The sequence below is a fragment of the Oncorhynchus mykiss genome, chromosome Y (assembly GCF_013265735.2).
Source record: "Oncorhynchus mykiss isolate Arlee chromosome Y, USDA_OmykA_1.1, whole genome shotgun sequence".
Lineage (NCBI taxonomy): Eukaryota > Metazoa > Chordata > Actinopteri > Salmoniformes > Salmonidae > Oncorhynchus > Oncorhynchus mykiss.
The window spans coordinates 46,093,308-46,118,183 of NC_048593.1; the positions used below are offsets into that span (position 1 = coordinate 46,093,308).

General features: G+C 44.7%; 1 protein-coding gene across 1 annotated transcript in view; it reads right to left on the bottom strand.

Moving 5' to 3' along the window:
* LOC110510923 (protocadherin Fat 3) overlaps positions 1-24,761 on the bottom strand; it is a 313,201-nt gene extending 288,440 nt beyond the window's left edge. Inside the window, exons 1-10 of the mRNA XM_036967730.1 lie at positions 24,636-24,761; positions 23,469-23,573; positions 20,430-20,635; positions 18,681-18,834; positions 12,507-12,725; positions 12,195-12,338; positions 10,025-10,282; positions 9,713-9,916; positions 9,316-9,544; positions 1,689-1,834 (exon numbers count right to left, since the gene is read on the bottom strand). Coding sequence (XP_036823625.1) covers positions 1,689-1,834; positions 9,316-9,544; positions 9,713-9,916; positions 10,025-10,282; positions 12,195-12,338; positions 12,507-12,725; positions 18,681-18,834; positions 20,430-20,635; positions 23,469-23,573; positions 24,636-24,761 — 1,791 coding nt within the window. The remainder of the gene's footprint in view (positions 1-1,688; positions 1,835-9,315; positions 9,545-9,712; positions 9,917-10,024; positions 10,283-12,194; positions 12,339-12,506; positions 12,726-18,680; positions 18,835-20,429; positions 20,636-23,468; positions 23,574-24,635) is intronic.
* Between the last annotated feature and the right edge of the window lie 115 nt (positions 24,762-24,876).

Consider the following 24,876-nt stretch of genomic DNA (forward strand, 5'->3'; position numbering starts at 1 on the left):
GTGTACTGTATGTGTTGTGGTGTATGTGTTGTTCTGTATGTGTTGTGGTGTATGTGTTATGGTGTATGTGTTGTGGTGTATGTGTTGTGGGGTATGTGTTGTGGTGTACTGTATGTGTTGTGGTGTATGTGTTGTTCTGTATGTGTTGTGGTGTATGTGTTGTACTGTATGTGTTGTGGTGTATGTGGTGTATGTGGTGTGGTGTATGTGTAGTGGTGTATTTGTAGTGGTGTATGTGTTGTGGTGTATGTGTTGTGGTGTATGTGTTGTACTGTATGTGTAGTAGTTTGTGTTGTAGTGTATGTGTAGTGGTGTATGTGTTGTACTGTATGTGTTGTGGTGTATGTGTTGTGGTGTATGTGTTGTGTTGTATGTGTTGTACTGTATGTGGTGTATGTGTTGTGGTGCATGTGTTGTACTGTATGTGTTGTGGTGTATGTGTTGTGGTGTATGTGTTGTGGTGTATGTGTAGTGGTGTATGTGTAGTGGTGTATGTGTTGTGGTGCATGTGTTGTACTGTATGTGTTGTGGTGTATGTGTTGTGGTGTATGTGGTGTGGTGTATGTGTTGTGGTGTATGTGGTGTGGTGTATGGGGTGTGGTGTATGTGTTGTGGTGTATGTGGTGTGGTGTATGTGTTGTGGTGTATGTGGTGTGGTGTATGGGGTGTGGTGTATGTGTAGTGGTGTATGTGTAGTGGTGTATGTGGTGTGGTGTATGTGGTGTGGTGTATGTGTTGTTCTGTATGTGTGTTGTCCTTGTGGCATTAATAGTTTGTTAATTTCAATACCTTGAGGTTGAAGACTGCAGTACACAGGGAAAATTTTAGGGATACATAAGGGATGCATAGGGATACATAGGGATACATAGGGGATACATAAGGGATACATAGGGACAGCATAGGGGATACATAGGGATACATAGGGGATACATAGGGGATACATAGTGGATACATAGGGACAACATAGGGGCTGCATAGGGGATACATAGGGATACATAGGGGATACATAGTGGATACATAGGGGATACATAGGGACAACATAGGGGATACATAGGGGATACATAGTGGATACATAGGGACAACATAGGGGCTGCATAGGGGATACATAGGGATACATAGGGGATACATAGTGGATACATAGGGACAACATAGGGGCTGCATAGGGGATACATAGGGATACATAGGGGATACATAGGGGATACATAGGGACAACATAGGGGATACATAGGGGATACATAGGGGATACATAGGGGATACATAGTGGATACATAGGGACAACATAGGGGCTGCATAGGGGATACATAGGGATACATAGGGGCTGCATAGGGGATACATAGGGATACATAGGGGATACATAGGGGATACATAGGGACAACATAGGGGATACATAGGGAGACATAGGGGCTGCATAGGGGATACATAGGGATACATAGGGGATACATAGGGACAACATAGGGGATACATAGGGGATACATAGGGATACATAGGGGATACATAAGGACAACATAGGGGCTGCATAGGGGATACATAGGGATACATATGGATTGTTTTATTTTTTATTGAACTTTCATTTAATTTGGCAAGCATAAGATATACATAGGAATACATAGGGTTACATAGGGGTGTATAGGGACTGAATAGGGATACATAGGGTAGCATAGGGAAGACATGGGGGTACATAGGGATACCTTGAGGTTGAAGACAACCGTCTTGAGGTTAGCGGAGGCCAGGGACCTCCTCAAGGCCAGGGCGCCAGAATCTGGGTTAAGGTTGAAGTAGTCCAGGTCATTACCTGACAGGATCCTGTACTTAACCAGCCCCAGGTCGTCTATGTCTGCAATACAAAACAATTCAGGTTGAGGAGCACAGGGTTAAGCAGGCAGGTAGCCTAGTGGTTAGAGTGTAGAGGCGGCAGGTAGCCTAGTGGTTAGAGTGGAGGGGCGGCAGGTAGCCTACTGGTTAGAGTGGAGGGGCGGCAGGTAGCCTAGTGGTTAGAGTGTGGAGGCGGAAGGTAGCCTAGTGGTTAGAACGTAGAGGCGGCAGGTAGCCTAGTGGTTAGAGTGGAGGGGCGGCAGGTAGACTAGTGGTTAGAGTGTTGGGCCAGTAACCGAAAGGTTGCTGGATTGAATCCCCCGAGCTGACAAGATAAAAAAATATGTCGTTCTGCCCCCTGAACAAGGAAGTATTCCTGCTGTTCCCCGGTAGGCCGTCATTGTAAATAAGAATGTCTTCTTAACTGACTTGCCTAGTTAATTAAAGGTAAAATAAAAAAAATATTATGGCAAGAACAGCTCAAATAAGCAAAGAGAAACAACAGTCCATCATCACTTTAAGACATGAAGGTCAGTCAATAAGGAACATTTCAAGAACTTTTAAAGTTTCTTCAAGTGTAGTCACAAAAACCATCAAGGACTATGAAGCTGGCTCTCATGAGGACTTCCAGACCCAGAGTTACCTCTGCTGCAGAGGATACGTTCATTAGAGTTACCAGCCTCAGAAATTGCAGCCCAAATAAATGCTTCACAGTGTTCAAGTAACAGATACATATCAACATCAACTTTTCAGAGGAACCAGGCCTTCATGGTCGAATTGCTGCAAAGAAACCACTACTAAAGGACACCAATATGAAGAAGAGATTTGCTTGGGCCAAGAAACACAAACAATGGACATTAGACTGGTGGAAATCTGTCCTTTGGTCTGATGAGTCCAAATTTGAGATTTTGGTTGCAACTGCCGTGTCTTTGTGAGACGCAGACCAGGTGAACGGATGATCTCTGCATGTGTGGTTCCCACCGTGAAGCATGGAAGAGGAGGTGTGATGGTGTGGGGGAGCTTTGCTGGTGAAGCTCTCTATGACTTATTTAGAATTCAAGGCACACTTAACCAGCATGGCTACCACAGCATTCTGCAGCGATACACCATCACATCTAGTTTGGGCTTAGTGGGACTATCATTGGTTTTTCAACAGGACAATAATCCAAAACACACCTCCAGGCTCTGTAAGGGCTATTTGACCAAGAAGGAGAGTGATGGAGTGCTGCATCAGATGACCCGGCCTCTACAATCAACCGACCTCAACCCAATTGAGATGGTTTGGGATGATTTGGACCGCAGATTGAAGGAAAAGCAGCCAACAAGAGTTCAGCATATTATTATTATTTTTTTTTAAATGTAACGTTTATTTAACTAGGCAAGTCACTAAAGAACAAATTCTTATTTACAGTAATGGCCTACCCCGGCCAAACCCTAACCCGCATATGTGGGAACTCATCCAAGACTGTTGGAAAATCATTCCAGTTGAAGCTGGTTGAGAGAATACCAAGAGTGTGCAAAGCTGTCATCAAAGCAAAGGGTGGCTACTTTAAAGAATCTAAAATCTAAACTATATTTTGATTTGCTTAATCCCTTTCTTGGTTACTACATGATTCCATATGTGTTATTTCATAGTTTCGATGTCTTCACTATTATTCTACAATGTAGAAAAAATAAAAAAATAAGGAAAAACTTTTGAATGAGTAGGTGTGTCTAAACTTTTGACTGGTAATGTATATATATATTTATACAGAGTGCATTGGGAACGTATTCAGACCCCTCCAATCCTTCCACATTTTGTTACGTTACAGCATTATTCTAGCATTATTCTAGCCTTATTCTAGCCTTATTCTAGCATTATTCTAGCATTATTCTAGCATCATTCTAGCATTATTCTAGCCTTATTCTAGCATTATTCTAGCATTATTCTAGCCTTATTCTAGCCTTATTCTAGCATTATTCTAGCATTATTCTAGCATTATTCTAGCCTTATTCTAGCATTATTCTAGCATTATTCTAGCATTATTCTAGCATTATTCTAGCCTTATTCTAGCATTATTCTAGCCTTATTCTAGCCTTATTCTAGCCTTATTCTAGCCTTATTCTAGCATTATTCTAGCCTTATTCTAGCATTATTCTAGCCTTATTCTAGCATTATTCTAGCCTTATTCTAGCCTTATTCTAGCATTATTCTAGCCTTATTCTAGCCTTATTCTAGCATTATTCTAGCCTTATTCTAGCCTTATTCTAGCATTATTCTATCATTATTCTATCATTATTCTAGCCTTATTCTAGCATTATTCTAGCCTTATTCTAGCATTATTCTAGCATTATTCTAGCATTATTCTAGCTTTATTCTAGCATTATTCTAGCCTTATTCTAGCATTATTCTAGCCTTATTCTAGCCTTATTCTAGCCTTATTCTAGCATGTATTAAATAAATACAAATCTCCATCAATCTACACACAATACTCCAATAGTGACAAAGCTAAAACAGTTTTTTTATATATTTGCAAATGTATTAAAAATAATAAACAGAAAAAAACGTATTTACATTAGTATTCAGACCCTTTGCTATGAGACTCGTAATTGAGCTCAGGTGCATCCTGTTTCCATTGATCATCCTTGATATGTTTCTACAACTTGATTGGAGTCCACCTGTGGTGAATTCAATTGATTGTACATGATTTGGAAAGGCACACACCTTTGACAGTGCATGTCAGATTAAAAACCAAGTCATGATGGAGAAGGATTGTATTGAGGCACAGATCTGGGGAAAGGTACCAAAACATTTCTGCAGCATTGAAGGTCCCCAAGAACACAGTGGCCTCCATCATTCTTAAATGGAAGAAGTTTGAACGACCAAGACTCTTCCTAAAGCTGTCCATCTGGCCAAACTGAGCAATCGGGGGAGAAGAGCCTTGATCAGGCAGGTGACCAAGAACCCGATGGTCACTCTGACAGAGCTCCAAAGTTCCTCTGTTGAGATGGGAGAGCCTTCTAGAAGGATAACCATCTCTGCAGCACTCCACCAATCAGGTCTTTATGGTAGAGTGGCCAGACGGAAGCCACTCCTCAGTAAAAGACACATGACAACCCACTTGGAGTTTGCCAAAAGGCACCTAAAGACTCTCAGACCATGAGAAACAATATTCTCTGGTCTGATATAACCTTAGATTGGAATCTTTGGCCTGAATGCCAAGCGTCACGTCTGGAGGAAACCAGGCTCCGCATTTCACCATGCCAATACCATACCTACGGTGATGCATGGTGGTGGCAGCATCATGCTGTGGGGATGTTTTTCAGCGGCAGGGACTGGAAGACTAGTCAGGATCGAGGCAAAGATGAACAGAGCAAAGTACAGAGAAATCCTTGATGAAAACCTGCTCCAGAGCGCTCCGGACCTCAGACTGGGGCGAAGGTTCACCTTCCAACAGGACAATGACCCTAAGCACACAGCCAAGACAACGCAGGAGTGACTTCTGGACTCTTAAGTCTCTGAATGTCCTCGAGTGGCCCAACCAGAGCCTGGACTTGAACCCGATCTAACATCTCTGGACAGACCTGAAAAAAGCTATGCAGCGAAGCTCCCCATCCAACCTGACAGAGCTTGAGAGGATCTGCAGAGAAGAATGGGAGAAACTCCCCAAATACAGGTGTGCCACGCTTGTAGCATCATACCCAACAAGACTCAAGGCTGTAATCGCTGCCAAAGATAATTCAACTAAGTACTGAGGAAAGGGTCTGAAAACTTATGTAAATGTAATATTTCAGTTTTATTTTTTAAATAAATTGGCAACGATTTCTAAAAACCTGTTTTCGCTTTGTCATTATGAGGTATTGCGTGTAGAGTGATGAGGGGAAAAAACTATTTAATCAATTTTAAAATGAGGCTGTAACGTAACAAAATGTGGGGTAAGTCAAGGGGTCTGAATACTTTACGAAGGCACTGTTTATACAAATTATCCAATGGATTATGATCAAGTGCTGGTAAAAACCTACTATTTATACTATTATGCTATATTTATACTATTATACTATATTTATACCATTATCCTATATTTATACTATTATACTATATTTAAACTATTATACTATATTTATACTATTATACTGTATTTATACCATTATACTATATGTATACTATTATACTATATTTATACCATTATACTATATTTATACTATTATACTATATTTATACTATTATACTATATTTATACCATTATACTATATTTAAACTATTATACTATATTTATACTATTATACTGTATTTATACCATTATACTATATTTATACTATTATACTATATTTATACTATATTTATACTATTATACTATATTTATACCATTATACTATATTTAAACCATTATACTATATTTATACTATTATACTATATTTATACCATTATACTATATTTATACTATTATACTATATTTATACCATTATACTATATTTATACTATTATACTATATTTATACCATTATACTATATTTATACTATTATACTGTATTTATACCATTATACTATATTTATACTATTATACTATATTTATACTATATTTATACTATTATACTATATTTATACTATTATACTGTATTTATACCATTATACTATATTTATACTATTATACTATATTTATACTATATTTATACTATTATACTATATTTATACTATTATACTATATGTATACTATATTTATACTATTATACTATATTTATACTATTAAACTATATTTATACTATTATACTATATTTATACCATTATACTATATTTAAACCATTATACTATATTTATACTATTATACTATATTTATACCATTATACTATATTTATACTATTATACTATATTTATACCATTATACTATATTTATACTATTATACAATATTTATACTATTATACTATATTTATACTATGGGACTAAACCCCTATTTGACCCATAGGTTGGTTGTGCTGCGATCCAAGTGGGAGATCGGAAATTACGGACTCGCAAAGAGGAAGAACTGTGCAGCTGTTTCTGATTAATAATGAACTAATTAATAAACAATACCATGCTGGTGGATGGTAACATTCAAATAAAACCCAGCTCTGAAACAAAACATAGACCGGAAGAAAATAAAAAAATCAGGTCCTTCTGCTGGTGTGGGGAGTCCCTAACTAGTTTGGTTTCCATCCAATTGGCGACAGATTTTCATGCGAACATTCTAAAATATGAGCATTTTCCCACCAGTGGTGTTTCCACCAACCTGACTTGTTTCAGCCTCAGTGTTTCCACCAAACTGACTAGTTTCCCTCCAGTGTTTCCACCAAACTGACTAGTTTCCCTCCAGTGTTTCCACCAACCTGACTAGTTTCCCTCCAGTGTTTCCACCAAACTGACTTGTTTCAGCCTCAGTGTTTCCACCAACCTGACTAGTTTTCCTTCAGTGTTTCCACCAAACTGACTTGTTTCAGCCTCAGTGTTTCCACCAACCTGACTAGTTTCCCTTCAGTGTTTCCACCAAACTGACTTGTTTCAGCCTCAGTGTTTCCACCAACCTGACTAGTTTTCCTTCAGTGTTTCCACCAAACTGACTTGTTTCAGCCTCAGTGTTTCCACCAACCTGACTATTTTCCCTTCAGTGTTTCCACCAAACTGACTTGTTTCAGCCTCAGTGTTTCCACCAACCTGACTAGTTTCCCTTCAGTGTTTCCACCAAACTGACTTGTTTCAGCCTCAGTGTTTCCACCAAACTGACTAGTTTCCCTCCAGTGTTTCCACCAAACTGACTAGTTTCCCTCCAGTGTTTCCACCAAACTGACTTGTTTCCCCTCAGTGTTTCCACCAAACTGACTAGTTTCCCCCCAGTGTTTCCACCAACCTGACTAGTTTCCCTTCAGTGTTTCCACCAAACTGACTTGTTTCAGCCTCAGTGTTTCCACCAACCTGACTAGTTTCCCTTCAGTGTTTCCACCAAACTGACTTGTTTCAGCCTCAGTGTTTCCACCAACCTGACTAGTTTCCCTACAGTGTTTCCACCAAACTGACTTGTTTCAGCCTCAGTGTTTCCACCAAACTGACTAGTTTCCCTCCAGTGTTTCCACCAAACTGACTAGTTTCCCTCCAGTGTTTCCACCAAACTGACTTGTTTCCCTCCAGTGTTTCCACCAAACTGACTAGTTTCCCCCCAGTGTTTCCACCAAACAGACTTGTTTCCCTCCAGTGTTTCCACCAAACTGACTTGTTTCCCTCCAGTGTTTCCACCAAACGGACTTGTTTCCCTCCAGTGTTTCCACCAAACTGACTTGTTTCCTACCAGTGTTTCCACCAAACTGACTTGTTGGCTAAAATGACGTAGGGCACATAAAACATACTTTTCCGTTTCAGTTTTTATGTACCAAATAAAAATCTAAAGGTCAAAGTGTTTCCATCACCTTTTCCACTCTACTGATGGTATCGCTACAAAAACTGTCACATTATAATATACCCACTCTGATCGCAGCACGTGCCCCTCTAGCCAACAGCTCACTGATACAGTGGGGCTAGTCTACATTACAGCTCACAGATACAGTGGGGCTAGTCTAGATTACAGCTCACAGATACAGTGGGGCTAGTTTAGATTACAGCTAGAGTGGGGCTAGTCTAGATTACAGCTCACAGATACAGTGGGGCTAGTCTAGATTACAGCTCACAGATACAGTGGGGCTAGTCTAGATTACAGCTCACAGATACAGTGGGGCTAGTCTAGATTACAGCTCACAGATACAGTGGGGCTAGTCTAGATTACAGCTCACAGATACAGTGGGGCTAGTCTAGATTACAGCTCACAGATACAGTGGGGCTAGTCTAGATTACAGCTCACAGATACAGTGGGGCTAGTCTAGATTACAGCTCACAGATACAGTGGGGCTAGTCTAGATTACAGCTCACAGATACAGTGGGGCTAGTCTAGATTACAGCTCACAGATACAGTGGGGCTAGTCTAGATTACAGCTCACAGATACAGTGGGGCTAGTCTACAGGATGAGATTATTATGGATAAGAGTGAGAATGTTTTTTTTTGTCAAACGGCAGTCAAGCATCGATCATCGTGTCACCAGAATAAGACCCTTGATATTTATTGGAAAGGAGCATCAAGCTCATCACCAGGAACGTTCACCCCCCCCGGTGAAGTTCATCACCAGGAACGTTCATTCCCCCCCCCCCCCCCCCCCCCCCCCGGTGAAGTTCATCATCATGTATTTAATCTGTAACCTAATAAACTGCATGGTTTCCCCGAGTCATACTGAGACGACCACACAACATATCATCGCGTGACTCCCAAGTTTTCTTATGATTTGACAATATTTGCGCATAAAGGCATTTCCTCCACCATTTCTCGCATAATTTCTTTTACTGAAACAAAAAGATGTCGAACGTGGTTATTGACAATGATCAATCAAGTACAAGGGAGGCGTGAAAACCCACAGACACTCATTCCTCGAGGACTGGAGTTGGACACATGATTTTGCCTCTGGGTTACCTACCCACAGCTGACATGGTGACGATGTTCTGGCCTACAGGGAAGTCCTGTTCGATCATCCCTCGGCAGCCAACCCTCTCAAACAAAGGTCTGTTGTCATTTACGTTGATGAGGCGCACTGTCACGTTGACCTCGTTCTCCCGCCGGTATGGAGAACCCCAGTCTGAGGCCCGGACGGAGAACATGTAGAGATCAGATGAAGTCTCGTAGTCCAGCTCTCTAGTGGTCCTCAGCTGAGAGAAGAGGGGAGATGAGGAGAGGAGAGGAGAGGACAGGAGAGGACAGGACAGGACAGGACAGGACAGGAGGAAAGGTGATAAGATCAAATAAGATATGTTTGTCAATCATTGCAGCATGTACTGTATACACACACAGTGAGGATCAACCAGCCCCAACAGTACCTCTCCTGAGTCCTGATCTATGGTGAAGGGTAGCGCCTGAAGTCCAGCAATGCTGTGGGTGATACACCCGTTCTCCCCTTTGTCATCGTCCACCGCCGACACCACCAAGATCACCGTGCCGACCGGCATGGTCTCTTCGATTGACACGTCGTACGCCGGCCTGGCGAACGTGGGCGTGTTGCCGTTTGCGTCCTCTATGGTGACCTGAGTTAAAGATGAGATACAAACAGAAGAGAAGATCAGATTTGTTTGTCAACAAAGACGACAACAACAACAACATATTACAAATCAGATCAAACACATTAAAATCACCTGGACCCTGGTTCTGAGTTTACTGCCCTGCTCCAACACCTCCAGCTCCACAACGTCCTGCGATAGGCTGGTCAGAGGGGTTGTCGTAGTGATGACCCCGGTCAGAGGGTTGATGAGGAAGTACGGTGAGGCAGAGAAGGTGCTGAAGCTGTAGTTGACGTTGGGAGGGCCTGGGGTGATCCGCACTTCCACTATGATGGTGCCAGGCGGCGCTATCTCACTCAGTCTCACCTGGTAGAGCTGTTTATCAAATCTCACCTGGAAAGTCAAGTCACAATGTGTGTTTTCTTGCTGTTATACCAAAGTGAACTACATCGAGCTTATCTATTGGTATAAAATAGGAGCATTGTGTAATTAAAATGGCTTTGTTGTTATGATATTGTTATGATATTGTTATGGTGTTGTGATGGTGTTGTTATGGTGTTGTGATGGTGTTGTTATGGTATTGTGATGGTGTTATGGTGTTGTGAAGGTGTTGTTATGGTATTGTGATGGTGTTGTTATGGTGTTGTGATGGTGTTGTTATGGTATTGTGATGGTGTTGTTATGGTGTTGTGATGGTGTTGTTATGGTGTTGTTTTGGTGTTGTTATGGTGTTGTTTTGGTGTTGTTATGGTGTTGTGACGATATTGTTATGGTGTTGTTGTGGTGTTGTTATGGTATTGTTATGGTGTTGTTATGGTGTTGTTATGGTATTGTTATGGTGTTGTTATGGTGTTGTTATGGTGTTGTGACGATATTGTTATGGTGTTGTTGTGGTGTTGTTATGGTATTGTTATGGTGTTGTTATGGTGTTGTTATGGTATTGTTATGGTATTGTGGTGGTGTTGTGATGGTGTTTCGATGGTGTTGTGACGATATTGTTATGGTGTTGTTATGGTGTTGTTATGGTATTGTTATGGTGTTGTTATGGTGTTGTTATGGTATTGTTATGGTATTGTGGTGGTGTTGTGATGGTGTTTCGATGGTGTTGTGACGATATTGTGTTGGTGTTGATATTGTGTTGTTATGGTGTTGATATGGTGTTGTGACGATATTGTGTTGGTGTTGATATGGTGTTGATATTGTGTTGTTATGGTGTTGTGATGGTGTTGTTATGGTATTGTGATGGTGTTATGGTGTTGTGAAGGTGTTGTTATGGTATTGTGATGGTGTTGTTATGGTGTTGTGATGGTGTTGTTATGGTATTGTGATGGTGTTGTTATGGTGTTGTGATGGTGTTGTTATGGTGTTGTTTTGGTGTTGTTATGGTGTTGTTTTGGTGTTGTTATGGTGTTGTGACGATATTGTTATGGTGTTGTTGTGGTGTTGTTATGGTATTGTTATGGTGTTGTTATGGTGTTGTTATGGTATTGTTATGGTGTTGTTATGGTGTTGTTATGGTGTTGTGACGATATTGTTATGGTGTTGTTGTGGTGTTGTTATGGTATTGTTATGGTGTTGTTATGGTGTTGTTATGGTATTGTTATGGTATTGTGGTGGTGTTGTGATGGTGTTTCGATGGTGTTGTGACGATATTGTTATGGTGTTGTTATGGTGTTGTTATGGTATTGTTATGGTGTTGTTATGGTGTTGTTATGGTATTGTTATGGTATTGTGGTGGTGTTGTGATGGTGTTTCGATGGTGTTGTGACGATATTGTGTTGGTGTTGATATTGTGTTGTTATGGTGTTGATATGGTGTTGTGACGATATTGTGTTGGTGTTGATATGGTGTTGATATTGTGTTGTTATGGTGTTGATATGGTGTTGTGACGATATTGTGTTGGTGTTGTTATGGTGTTGATATTGTGTTGTTATGGTGTTGATATGGTGTTGTGACGATATTTTGTTGGTGTTGATATGGTGTTGTTATGGTGTTGATATGGTGTTGATATGGTGTTGTTATGGTATTGTTATGGTGTTGTTATGGTATTGTTATGGTATTGTGGTGGTGTTGTGATGGTGTTTCGATGGTGTTGTGACGATATTGTGTTGGTGTTGATATGGTGTTGTTATGGTGTTGTTATGGTATTGTTATGGTATTGTTATGGTGTTGTTATGGTATTGTTCACTAGAACAAAAAATAAAAAACTCAGACACATTTAAAAAGACACTGAACAGCAGAGAGAGGGAAAAGCTAAAACAATGAAAATGAAATTGAATGAAGACACGACCGTCAAATGACTCACCTGGAGAGCCTGAGGTTTTCTAACTAACACCTGGACCACCTGAGTGTTGGAGAACAAAGGAGGGGTTCCTCTGTCTTTAGCCTGGAGGGTCAGGTTACAACCGTATGGAAACTTCTTCCAGTCCACGGGCTCTGACGTCTTCACCTAGGGATGGGAGGAGAAGAGGAGATTAGAAGAGATAAAAGAAGGGGAGGAGACGAGAGGAGAGAAGAGGAGACGAGAGGAGAGAAGAGGAGAGGAGAGGAGAGGAGAGGAGAGGAGAGGAGAGGAGAGGAGAGGAGAGGAGAGGAGAGGAGGAGAGGAGAGGACTACCTTGTACTCGTTCCCGACCGGAGAGCGGTCCACCTTAAACTGTTCCAGTGGGTCCCCCTCGACGATGGAGACCCACTCGATGTCCCCGCACACCCCCTCATCCTGGTCCTCCACCGTGACCACAGCAAACACAGGGTCTTGGTCCAACCACGATGGCACCAGGGCCACCATAGACAGCACCGGAGAAAACTCATTCACCGGTTCAACCGTCAGGACCACCTGGATTTATTGATTGAATGACAGATTTTTGGATAAAACGATCAAACAGTTAAAGACAAATGTCAAAGTACAAATAAAACCGAGAGGATAAAACATAGAGGAAAATAGAATATAACTTCATTGTCCATTGAGTAGAATAGAAATGAGCCTTATGTGTTTTCTAACACCTCCAGGTACACATACATACACACAAACATACGAACATACATACGCACATACATACAGTACATACAATACATACATACATACATACAATACAATACATACATACATACATATATATATATATATACATACAGTGGGGCAAAGAAGTATTTAGTCAGCAACCAATTGTGCAAGTTCTCCCACTTAAAATTATGAGAGAGGCCTGTAATGTTCATCATAGGTACACTTCAACTATGAAAAAAATCCAGAAAATCACATTGTAGGATTTTTAATGAATTTATTTGCAAATTATGGTGGAAAATAAGTATTTGGTCACCTACAAACAAGCAAGATTTCTGGCTCTCACAGACCTGTAACTTCTTCTTTAAGAGGCTCCTGTGTCTTCCACTCGTTACCTGTATTAATGGCACCTGTTTGAACTTATCAGTATAAAAGACACCTGTCCACAACCTCAAACAGTCACACTCCAAACTTCACTGTGGCCAAGACCAAAGAGCTGTCAAAGGACACCAGAAACAACATTGTAGACCTGCACCAGGCTGGGAAGACTGAATCTGCAATAGGTAAGCAGCTTGGTTTGAAGAAATCAACTGTGGGAGCAATTATTAGGAAATGGAAGACACACAAAACCACTGATAATCTCCCTCGATCTGAGGCTCCACGCAAGATCTCACCCCGTGGGGTCAAAATGATCACAAGAACGGTGAGCAAAAATCCCAGAACCACACAGGGTGTCACGCCCTGACCATAGTTTACTTTGTATTTTCTATGTTTTGATTGGTCAGGGTGTGATCTGAGTGGGTATTCTATGTTTCATGTCTTGTTTGTCTATTTCTATGTTCAGCCTGATATGGTTCTCAGTCAGAGGCAGGTGTTCGTCATTGTCTCTGATTGGGAACCATATTTAGGTAGCCTGAGTTTCACTGTGTGTTTGTGGGTGATTGTTCCTGTCTATGTGTTTTCGCCAGATAGGGCTGTTTAGGTTTTCGTTACGTTCATCACGTTCTTTATTTTGTAGTGTTTGTACTGATTCGTGTTTTACGTTTGTTCATTAAAACATGGATCGCAATCTACACGCTGCATTTTGGTCCGACTCTCCTTCTCACGAAGAAAACCGTTACAGAATCACCCACACCAAAGGGACCAAGCAGCGTGTCAACAGGCAGGAGCAGCGCGAGGAGATGCGCAATAAGGATTTCTGGACATGGGAGGAAATCCTCGACGGGAGAGGACCCTGGGCTAAACCAGGGGAGTGTAGCCGCCCAAAGGTGCAGCGAGAGAAGAAACAACAGGCGCAGCCCAAAGAGGAGTACAGTATGGAGTATACGACTTGGGAGGAGATCGACAGGTGGGCGGCCGACCCAGGGAGAGTGCCGGAGCCCGCCTGGGATTCGATGGAGCAGTGCGCGGAAGGATATAGGAGAATGGAGTTTGCTAAGCAAGCAAGGCGGCGCGGACGGAGGCCCCATAGTCACCCCCAAAAATTTCTTGGGGGGGGGCTCAGGGAGAGTGTGGCAGAGTCAGGAGCCAGACCTGAGCCAACTCTTCCTGTTTATCGTGAGGAGCCAAGGAGGAGACCAGAACCAGAGCCGGTGTTGGAGGTGAGCGAAACAGAGACTGTGAAGGAGTTAATGGGGAAATTGGAGGAGAGAGAAATGAGGGAGTTGCTGTGTTGGTGCATTTTGCATAGAATTCGCCTGACGGAACGTGTCAGGGATTTGATGGCACCTGGGTTAGCGCTCCATACTCGTCCTGAGGTCCGTTTTAGTCGGCTGGTGAAGTTGGTTCCAGTCTCACACATCAGGCCTCCTGTGCCCATCCCTAGCCTTGCACGTCCTGTGCCAGCACCACGCATCAGGCCTACAGTGCGCCTCGCCTGTCCAGCGCTGTCGGAGCCCTCCTCCTCTCCAGCGCTGTCGGAGTCTCCCGCCTGTTTAGCGCTGTTAGAGCCTTCCTTCTCTACAGCGCTGCCGGAGTCTCCCGCCTGTTCAGCGCATCCAGAGCCTCTCTTCTCTACTGCGCTATCGGAGTCTCCCGCCTGTTCAGCGCAGCCAGAGCCTCTCTTCTCTACTGCGCTATCGGAGTCTCCCGACTGTTCAGCGCAGCCAGAGCCTCTCTCCTCTCCTGCGCTGCCGGAGTCTCCCGCCTGTTCAGCGCAGCCAGAGCCTCTCTCCTCTCCTGCGCTGCCGGAGTCTCCCGCCTGTTCAGCGCAGCCGGAGCCTCTCTCCTCTCCTGCGCTGTCGGAGTCTCCCGCCTGTTCAGCGCAGCCAGAACTGCCAGTCTGCATGGAGCAGCCTGAGCTGCCAGTCTGCAAGGAGCTGCCAGTCTGCAAGGAGCTGCCAGTCTGCAAGGAGCTGCCAGCCTGCAAGGAGCTGTCAGTCTGCATGGAGCTGCCAGTCTGCAAGGAGCCGCCAGAGCTGCCTGTCTGCAGGATGCCGCTAAAGCTGCCAGTCTGCAAGGAGCCGCCAGAGCTGCCAGTCTGCAAGGAGCCGCAAGAGCTGCCAGTTAGCATGGAGCAGCCAGGGCCGCCAGTCAGCATGGAGCAGCCAGTCAGCATGGAGCTGCCAGTCTGCAAGGAGCTGCCAGTCTGCAAGGAGCTGCCAGTCTGCAAGGAGCTGCCAGTCTGCATGGAGCTGCAAGTTTGTATAGAGCTGCCAGTCAGCAAGGAGCTGCCAGTATGCATAGAGCTGCCAGTCTGCAAGGAGCTGCCAGTCTGCAAGGAGCCGCCAGAGCTGCCAGTCTGCAGGATGCTGCCAAAGCTGCCAGTCTGCAAGGAGCCGCCAGAGCTGCCAGTTTGTAAGGAGCCGCCGGAGCTGCCAGTTTGTAAGGAGCAGCCAGGGCCGCCAGTTAGCAGGGAGCAGCCAGGGCCGCCAGTTAGCAGGGAGCAGCCAGGGCCGCCAGTCAGCATGGAGCAGCCAGGGCCGCCAGTCAGCATGGAGCAGCCAGAGCAGCCAGGGCCGCCAGTCAGCATGGAGCAGCCAGAGCAGCCAGAGCTGTCAGTCAGCATGGAGCAGCCAGAGCAGCCAGGGCCGCCAGTCAGCATGGAGCAGCCAGAGCTGCCAGTCAGCATGGAGCAGCCAGAGCAGTCTGCCAGCATGGAGCAGCCAGAGCTGTCAGTCAGCATGGAGCAGCCAGAGCAGCCAGTCTGTGTCGACCAGTCTCTTCCAGATCTGCCAGTCGTCCAGACTCTTCCAGATCTGCCAGTCGTCCAGACTCTTCCAGATCTGCCAGTCGTCCAGACTCTTCCAGATCTGCCAGTCGACCAGACTCTTCCAGATCTGCCCGTCGACCAGACTCTTCCAGATCTGCCCGTCGTCCAGACTCTTCCAGATCTGCCAGTCGACCAGACTCTTCCAGATCTGCCAGTCGACCAGACTCTTCCAGATCTGCCAGTCGACCAGACTCTTCCAGATCTGCCAGTCGACCAGACTCTTCCAGATCTGCCAGTCGACCAGACTCTTCCAGATCTGCCAGTCGACCAGACTCTTCCAGATCTGCCAGTCGTCCAGACTCTTCCAGATCTGCCAGTCGTCCAGACTCTCTCAGATCTGCCAGTCGTCCAGATTCTCCCAGATCCGCCAGTCGACCAGATTCTCCCAGATCCGCCAGTCGACCAGATTCTCCCAGATCCGCCAGTCGACCAGATTCTCCCAGATCCGCCAGTCGACCAGATTCTCCCAGATCCGCCAGTCGACCAGATTCTTCCAGATCTGCTAGTCGACCAGGATCTGCTGAAACCGCCAGCCAGCCAGGTTCTGGTAGTTTCTACTACCTGCCTGGGCTTCCTCTCAGTGCTGAGCTTCCTCTCAGTGCTGAGCTACCCATCTGTCCCGAGTTACCTCTGTCCCGAGCTGTCCCTCTGTCCCATGTTATCATTGTGGTGGGTAACCTATTTAGGGACGTTTAGGAGGGGATTAAAACTGTTATGGAGTGGGGTCCACGTCCAGCGCCAGAGCCGCCACCGCGGACAGATGCCCACCCAGACCCTCCCCTATAGGTTCAGGTTTTGCGGCCGGAGTCCGCACCTTGGGGGGGGGGTACTGTCACGCCCTGACCATAGTTTACTTTGTATTTTCTATGTTTTGATTGGTCAGGGTGTGATCTGAGTGGGTATTCTATGTTTCATGTCTTGTTTGTCTATTTCTATGTTCAGCCTGATATGGTTCTCAGTCAGAGGCAGGTGTTCGTCATTGTCTCTGATTGGGAACCATATTTAGGTAGCCTGGGTTTCACTGTGTGTTTGTGGGTGATTGTTCCTGTCTATGTGTTTTCGCCAGATAGGGCTGTTTAGGTTTTCGTTACGTTCATCACGTTCTTTATTTTGTAGTGTTTGTACTGATTCGTGTTTTACGTTTGTTCATTAAAACATGGATCGCAATCTACACGCTGCATTTTGGTCCGACTCTCCTTCTCACGAAGAAAACCGTTACACAGGGGGACCTAGTGAATGACCTGCAGAGAGCTGGGACCAAAGTAACAAAGCCTACCATCAGTAACACACTACGCCACCAGGGACTCAAATCCTGCAGTGCCAGACGTGTCCCCCTGCTTAAGCCAGTACATGTCCAGGCCCGTCATAGATACAATACTTACACACAATACATACAATACATACAATACATTTGTTTTGTTGTGTTTGCCCGACCCGGGGATTGAACTAGCAACCTGCAGGCTGCTAGCTCGCTTATCTTAACCTTCTAGTCCCTGGTCGGACAAAACAGGAACTTGAGATACCTTAGCGGTGCTAGTGACTCGGTCGGACAGAACAGGGACTAGAGATACCTTAGCGGTGCTAGTGACTCGGTCAGACAGAACAGGAACTAGAGATACCTTAGCGGTGCTAGTGACTCGGTCAGACAGAACAGGAACTAGAGATACCTTAGGGGTGCTAGTGACTCGGTCAGACAGAACAGGAACTAGAGATACCTTAGCGGTGCTAGTGACTCGGTCAGACAGAACAGGAACTAGAGATACCTTAGCGGTGCTAGTGACTCGGTCAGACAGAACAGGAACTAGAGATACCTCAGCGGTGCTAGTGACTCGGTCAGACAGAACAGGAACTAGAGATACCTTAGCGGTGCTAGTGACTCGGTCAGACAGAACAGGAACTAGAGATACCTTAGCGGTGCTGCTGACCCCGTTGGACAGAACAGGAACTACAGATACCTTAGCGGTGCTGCTGACCCCGTTGGACAGAACAGGAACTAGAGATACCTTAGGGGTGCTGCTGACCCCGTTGGACAGAACAGGAACTAGAGATACCTTAGCGGTGCTGCTGACCCCGTTGGACAGAACAGGAACTAGAGATACCTTAGCGGTGCTGCTGACCCCGTTGGACAGAACAGGAACTAGAGATACCTTAGCGGTGCTAGTGACTCGGTCAGACAGAACAGGAACTAGAGATACCTTAGGGGTGCTGCTGACCCCGTTGGACAGAACAGGAACTAGAGATACCTTAGCGGTGCTGCTGACCCCGTTGGACAGAACAGGGACTAGAGATACCTTAGCGGTGCTGCTGACCCCGTTGGACAGAACAGGGACTAGAGATACCTTAGCGGTGCTGCTGACCCCGTTGGACAGAACAGGAACTACAGATACCTTAGCGGTGCTGCTGACCCCGTTGAACAGAACAGGAACTAGAGATACCTTAGCGGTGCTGCTGACTCCGTTGGACAGAACAGGAACTAGAGATACCTTAGCGGTGCTGCTGACCCCGTTGGACAGAACAGGGACTAGAGATACCTTAGCGGTGCTGCTGACCCCGTTGGACAGAACAGGAACTAGAGATACCTTAGCGGTGCTGCTGACCCCGTTGGTCCCGTAGAGCTTTATCCCTCGGTCCACCGCTCGTACCTCCAGCTCCATCCGCTGCCCCGTTATTGGCTGGCCCGTCAGGGTCACAACCCCACTGGTGGGGTGCACCGAGAACAGCTCCACACGCTCCCTGGGGACAAGTCACATCAAACTTTATTCTATAAAGCACATTTCTTACAATGGGTCGTTCTGACTCTGACAAGGCATACTTACTTGCCTTATATTTGGTAAAGCACTATGCAGTGCAAAGTGCTTCCCAAACATACAGGGTTCTTCACAAAGCATTCACACCCTTCCACATGTTGTTGTGTTGTTGTTGTGTTACAGCCTGAACATGGATTAAATACCCCATAATGAATTTAACATGGATTAAATACCCCATAATGAATTTAACATGGATTAAATACCCCATAATGAATTTAACATGGATTAAATACCCCATAATGAATTTAACATGGATTACATACCCCATAATGAATTTAACATGGATTAAATACCCCATAATGAATTTAACATGGATTACATACCCCATAATGAATTTAACATGGATTAAATACCCCATAATGAATTTAACATGGATTAAATACCCCATAATGAATTTAACATGGATTAAATACCCCATAATGAATTTAACATGGATTACATACCCCATAATGAATTTAACATGGATTAAATACCCCATAATGAATTTAACATGGATTAAATACCCCATAATGAATTTAACATGGATTACATACCCCATAATGAATTTAACATGGATGAAATACCCCATAATGAATTTAACATGGATTAAATACCCCATAATGAATTTAACATGGATTAAATACCCCATAATGAATTTAACATGGATTACATACCCCATAATGAATTTAACATGGATTAAATACCCCATAATGAATTTAACATGGATTACATACCCCATAATGAAATTAACATGGATTAAATACCCCATAATGAATTTAACATGTATGACATACCCCATAATGAATTTAACATGGATTAAATACCCCATAATGAATTTAACATGGATTACATACCCCATAATGAATTTAACATGGATTAAATACCCCATAATGAATGTAACATGGATTAAATACCCCATAATGAATTTAACATGGATTAAATACCCCATAATGAATTTAACATGGATTAAATACCCCATAATGAATTTAACATGGATTAAATACCCCATAATGAATGTAACATGGATTAAATACCCCATAATGAATTTAACATGGATTAAATACCCCATAATGAATTTAACGTGGATTAAATACCCCATAATGAATGTAACATGGATTACATACCCCATAATGAATTTAACATGGATTAAATACCCCATAATGAATTTAACATGGATTAAATACCCCATAATGAATTTAACATGGATTAAATACCCCATAATGAATTTAACATGGATTAAATACCCCATAATGAATTTAACATGGATTACATACCCCATAACGAATTTAACATGGATTAAATACCCCATAATGAATTTAACATGGATTAAATACCCCATAATGAATTTAACATGGATTAAATACCCCATAATGAATTTAACATGGATTAAATACCCCATAATGAATTTAACATGGATTACATACCCCATAATGAATTTAACATGGATTACATACCCCATAATGAATTTAACATGGATTACATACCCCATAACGAATTTAATGTAAAAACAACAGGAGGAGGACAGAGGAACGACACCAATACCTGAAGAAGTAGTAAAACTGCCCGTTGGATCCGACGTCTGCGTCCGTGGCCGTTACCCTGCCAACGCTGGCGCCCAGCGGAGAGCCCTCGGGGACCACGAAGGAGTAGGAGGTCGGGGCAAACAGAGGTCGAAGGTCGTTCATGTCTAGGATGTTGACGAAGACGGTGGTGAAGGCCTCCAGCCCACCTTGTGCTCTGGCCCGCACCTACACACACCACACACACACACACAGACACACACACACACACACACACACACACACACACACACACACACACACACACACACACACACACACACACACACACACACGTGATTGATTTTGTGGAAAAGATGCACTGATAACATTGACCCCACAAGACACCCATCCCTACCCCACAGGACACCCATCCATACCCCACAGGACACCCATCCGTACCCCACAGGACACCCATCCCTACCCCACAGGACACCCATCCATACCCCACAGGACACCCATCCATACCCCACAGGACACCCATCCATACCCCACAGGACACCCATCCATACCCCACAGGACACCCTCCATACCCCACAAGACACCCATCCATACCCCACAGGACACCCATCCATACACCACAGGACACCCTCCATACCCCACAGGACACCCATCCATACCCCACAAGACACCCATCCATACCCCACAAGACATGCCACCAGAGGTCTCTTCACAGTCCCCAAGTCCAGAACAGACTATAGGAGGCACCCAGTACTACATAGAGCCATGACTACATGGAACTCTATTCCACAGTACTACATAGAGCCATGACTACATGGAACTCTATTCCACAGTACTACATAGAGCCATGACTACATGGAACTCTATTCCACAGTACTACATAGAGCCATGACTACATGGAACTCTATTCCACAGTACTACATAGAGACATGACTACATGGAACTCTATTCCATATCAGGTAACTGATGCAGCAGTAAAATCAGATTTGAAAAACAGATAAAAATACACCTCATGGAACAGCGGGGACTGTGAAGAGACACACACAGGCACAGACACACCTATACACATGATAGCATACTATGATAGCACTATACACACATGTACACATGGATTTTATGTTTTAGATATGTGGTAGTGGAGTAGGGGCCTGAGGACACACACGTAATGTGTTGTAAAATCTGATGTGAATGTATTGTAATGTTTAAAAAAATGTCTAACTGCCTTAATTTTGCTGGACCCCAGGAAGAGTAGCTGCTGCCTTGACAGGAACTAATGGGGATCCATAATAAACCCCAGGAAGAGTAGCTGCTGCCTTGACAGGAACTAATGGGGATCCATAATAAACCCCAGGAAGAGTAGCTGCTGCCTTGGCAGGAACTAATGGGGATCCATAATAAACCCCAGGAAGAGTAGCTGCTGCCTTGGCAGGAACTAATGGGGATCCATAATAAACCCCAGGAAGAGTAGCTGCTGCCTTGGCAGGAACTAATGGGGATCCATAATAAACCCCAGGAAGAGTAGCTGCTGCCTTGACAGGAACTAATGGGGATCCATAATACACCCCAGGAAGAGTAGCTGCTGCCTTGGCAGGAACTAATGGGGATCCATAATAAACCCCAGGAAGAGTAGCTGCTGCCTTGGCAGGAACTAATGGAGATCCATAATAAACCCCAGGAAGAGTAGCTGCTGCCTTGACAGGAACTAATGGGGATCCATAATAAACCCCAGGAAGAGTAGCTGCTGCCTTGGCAGGAACTAATGGGGATCCATAATAAACCCCAGGAAGAGTAGCTGCTGCCTTGGCAGGAACTAATGGGGATCCATAATAAACCCCAGGAAGAGTAGCTGCTGCCTTGACAGGAACTAATGGGGATCCATAATAAACCCCAGGAAGAGTAGCTGCTGCCTTGGCAGGAACTAATGGGGATCCATAATAAACCCCAGGAAGAGTAGCTGCTGCCTTGGCAGGAACTAATGGGGATCCATAATAAACCCCAGGAAGAGTAGCTGCTGCCTTGACAGGAACTAATGGGGATCCATAATAAACCCCAGGAAGAGTAGCTGCTGCCTTGGCAGGAACTAATGGGGATCCATAATAAACCCCAGGAAGAGTAGCTGCTGCCTTGGCAGGAACTAATGGAGATCCATAATAAACCCCAGGAAGAGTAGCTGCTGCCTTGACAGGAACTAATGGGGATCCATAATAAACCCCAGGAAGAGTAGCTGCTGCCTTGGCAGGAACTAATGGGGATCCATAATAAACCCCAGGAAGAGTAGCTGCTGCCTTGGCAGGAACTAATGGGGATCCATAATAAACCCAAGGAAGAGTAGCTGCTGCCTTGACAGGAACTAATGGGGATCCATAATAAACCCCAGGAAGAGTAGCTGCTGCCTTGGCAGGAACTAATGGGGATCCATAATAAACCCCAGGAAGAGTAGCTGCTGCCTTGACAGGAACTAATGGGGATCCATAATAAACCCCAGGAAGAGTAGCTGCTGCCTTGGCAGGAGCTAATGGGGATCCATAATAAACCCCAGGAAGAGTAGCTGCTGCCTTGACAGGAACTAATGGGGATCCATAATAAACCCCAGGAAGAGTAGCTGCTGCCTTGGCAGGAACTAATGGGGATCCATAATAAACCCCAGGAAGAGTAGCTGCTGCCTTGGCAGGAACTAATGGGGATCCATAATAAACCCCAGGAAGAGTAGCTGCTGCCTTGACAGGAACTAATGGGGATCCATAATAAACCCCAGGAAGAGTAGCTGCTGCCTTGGCAGGAACTAATGGGGATCCATAATAAACCCCAGGAAGAGTAGCTGCTGCCTTGGCAGGAACTAATGGGGATCCATAATAAATATAAATAGACATACTAAGGTCAGGGTACCTCCCGGTTCATCGTGTGTGCGTGTGCGTGTGCGTGCGTGCGTGCGTGCGTGCGTGTGTGTGTGTGTGTGTGTGTGTGTGTGCGTGCGTGCGTGCGTGCGTGCGCGTGCGTGCGTGCGCGTGCGTGCGTGCGTGCGTGCGTGCGTGCGTGCGTGCGTGTGTGTGTATATCCTCACCGTCAGTGTATAATTGTCCTGCACCTCCCGATTCAAGGTACCTCCACTGCCTCCGTTGGTCTGCACCCTCAGGAAGCTGAAGTCCCCCAGCACCAGGTTCTCAGCCTGGGACGACAGATACATATCATTACTAGATCCGTCCAAAATTAGGGAATCAAAACAGACAGATTTAAATATGCGTCCAAATTGGCACCATATTACATCTATGGGGAAGGGAAGGACATGAAAAGGAAAGGGCCTTGGTCAAAATGAGTTTCACTACACAATCAATCTACCAGTCGACGCGACTCATTGGCCTTGTAGTTAGAGTTGTAGTTGTAGTTAGAGTGTTGGAAGGTTTGTAGTCTGATCCCCGGGCCGAGTCATACCGAAGACTGTAAAAATGGGACCCGATGTCATTCAGCATTGAGCAGATTGGGGGTTTAGGCATCCTGTCCAGGGGGTGTCCTGGTACATCAAGCTGTCTCACTACAGTAACAGGAGACAGACTAGTGTCCTGTCCAGGGGGTGTCCTGGTACATCAAGCTGTCTCACTACAGAAACAGGAGATAGACTAGTGTGCTGTCCAGGGGGTGTCCTGGCACATCAAGCTGTCTCTCACTACAGTAACAAGAGATAGACTAGTGTCCTGTCCAGGGGGTGTACTGGTACATCAAGCTGTCTCACACTACAGAAACAGGAGATAGACTAGTGTCCTGTCCAGGGGGTGTCCTGGTACATCAAGCTGTCTCACACTACAGAAACAGGAGACAGACTAGTGTCCTGTCCAGGGGGTGTCCTGGTACATCAAGCTGTCTCACACTACAGAAACAGGGGATAGACTAGTGTCCTGTCCTGTCCAGGGGGTGTCCTGGTACATCAAGCTGTCTCACTACAGTAACAGGAGATAGACTAGTACATCAAGCTGTCTCACACTACAGTAACAGGAGATAGACTCCTGCTCCTTTGATACATTCTGGATCAGACTAGTCAAGGCTACTTACTTTACACAGTCGATCTAGGCTGGTCCGTATTGATTCCAAAACAACAGAGAATTTAAGTGATATTTTGTATTACTGGACAGAGAATGGCACCAAAATGGCACCCAGTTTCCTAAATAGTGCATTACTTTTGGCCAGACCCCTATGAGCAGAGCCCTAATGGATTGTCAATTGACTTCCATCCTACCTGGAAGATGCCCTCGCTGTTCCCGGCCTCGATGGAGTACCTGACCTCCCAGGTAAGAGCCGGGTCCAGGACCACACCCATCCTCACAGCACTCTGGGTGTAGGTCCTGGCCGCAGAGTTCTGCATTAAAATAGAACATGTGAATCAGAATAGATCAGAATAGAACAGGTGAATCAGAATAGAACAGGTGAATCAGAATAGAACAGGTGAATCAGAATAGAACAGGTGAATTAGAATAGAA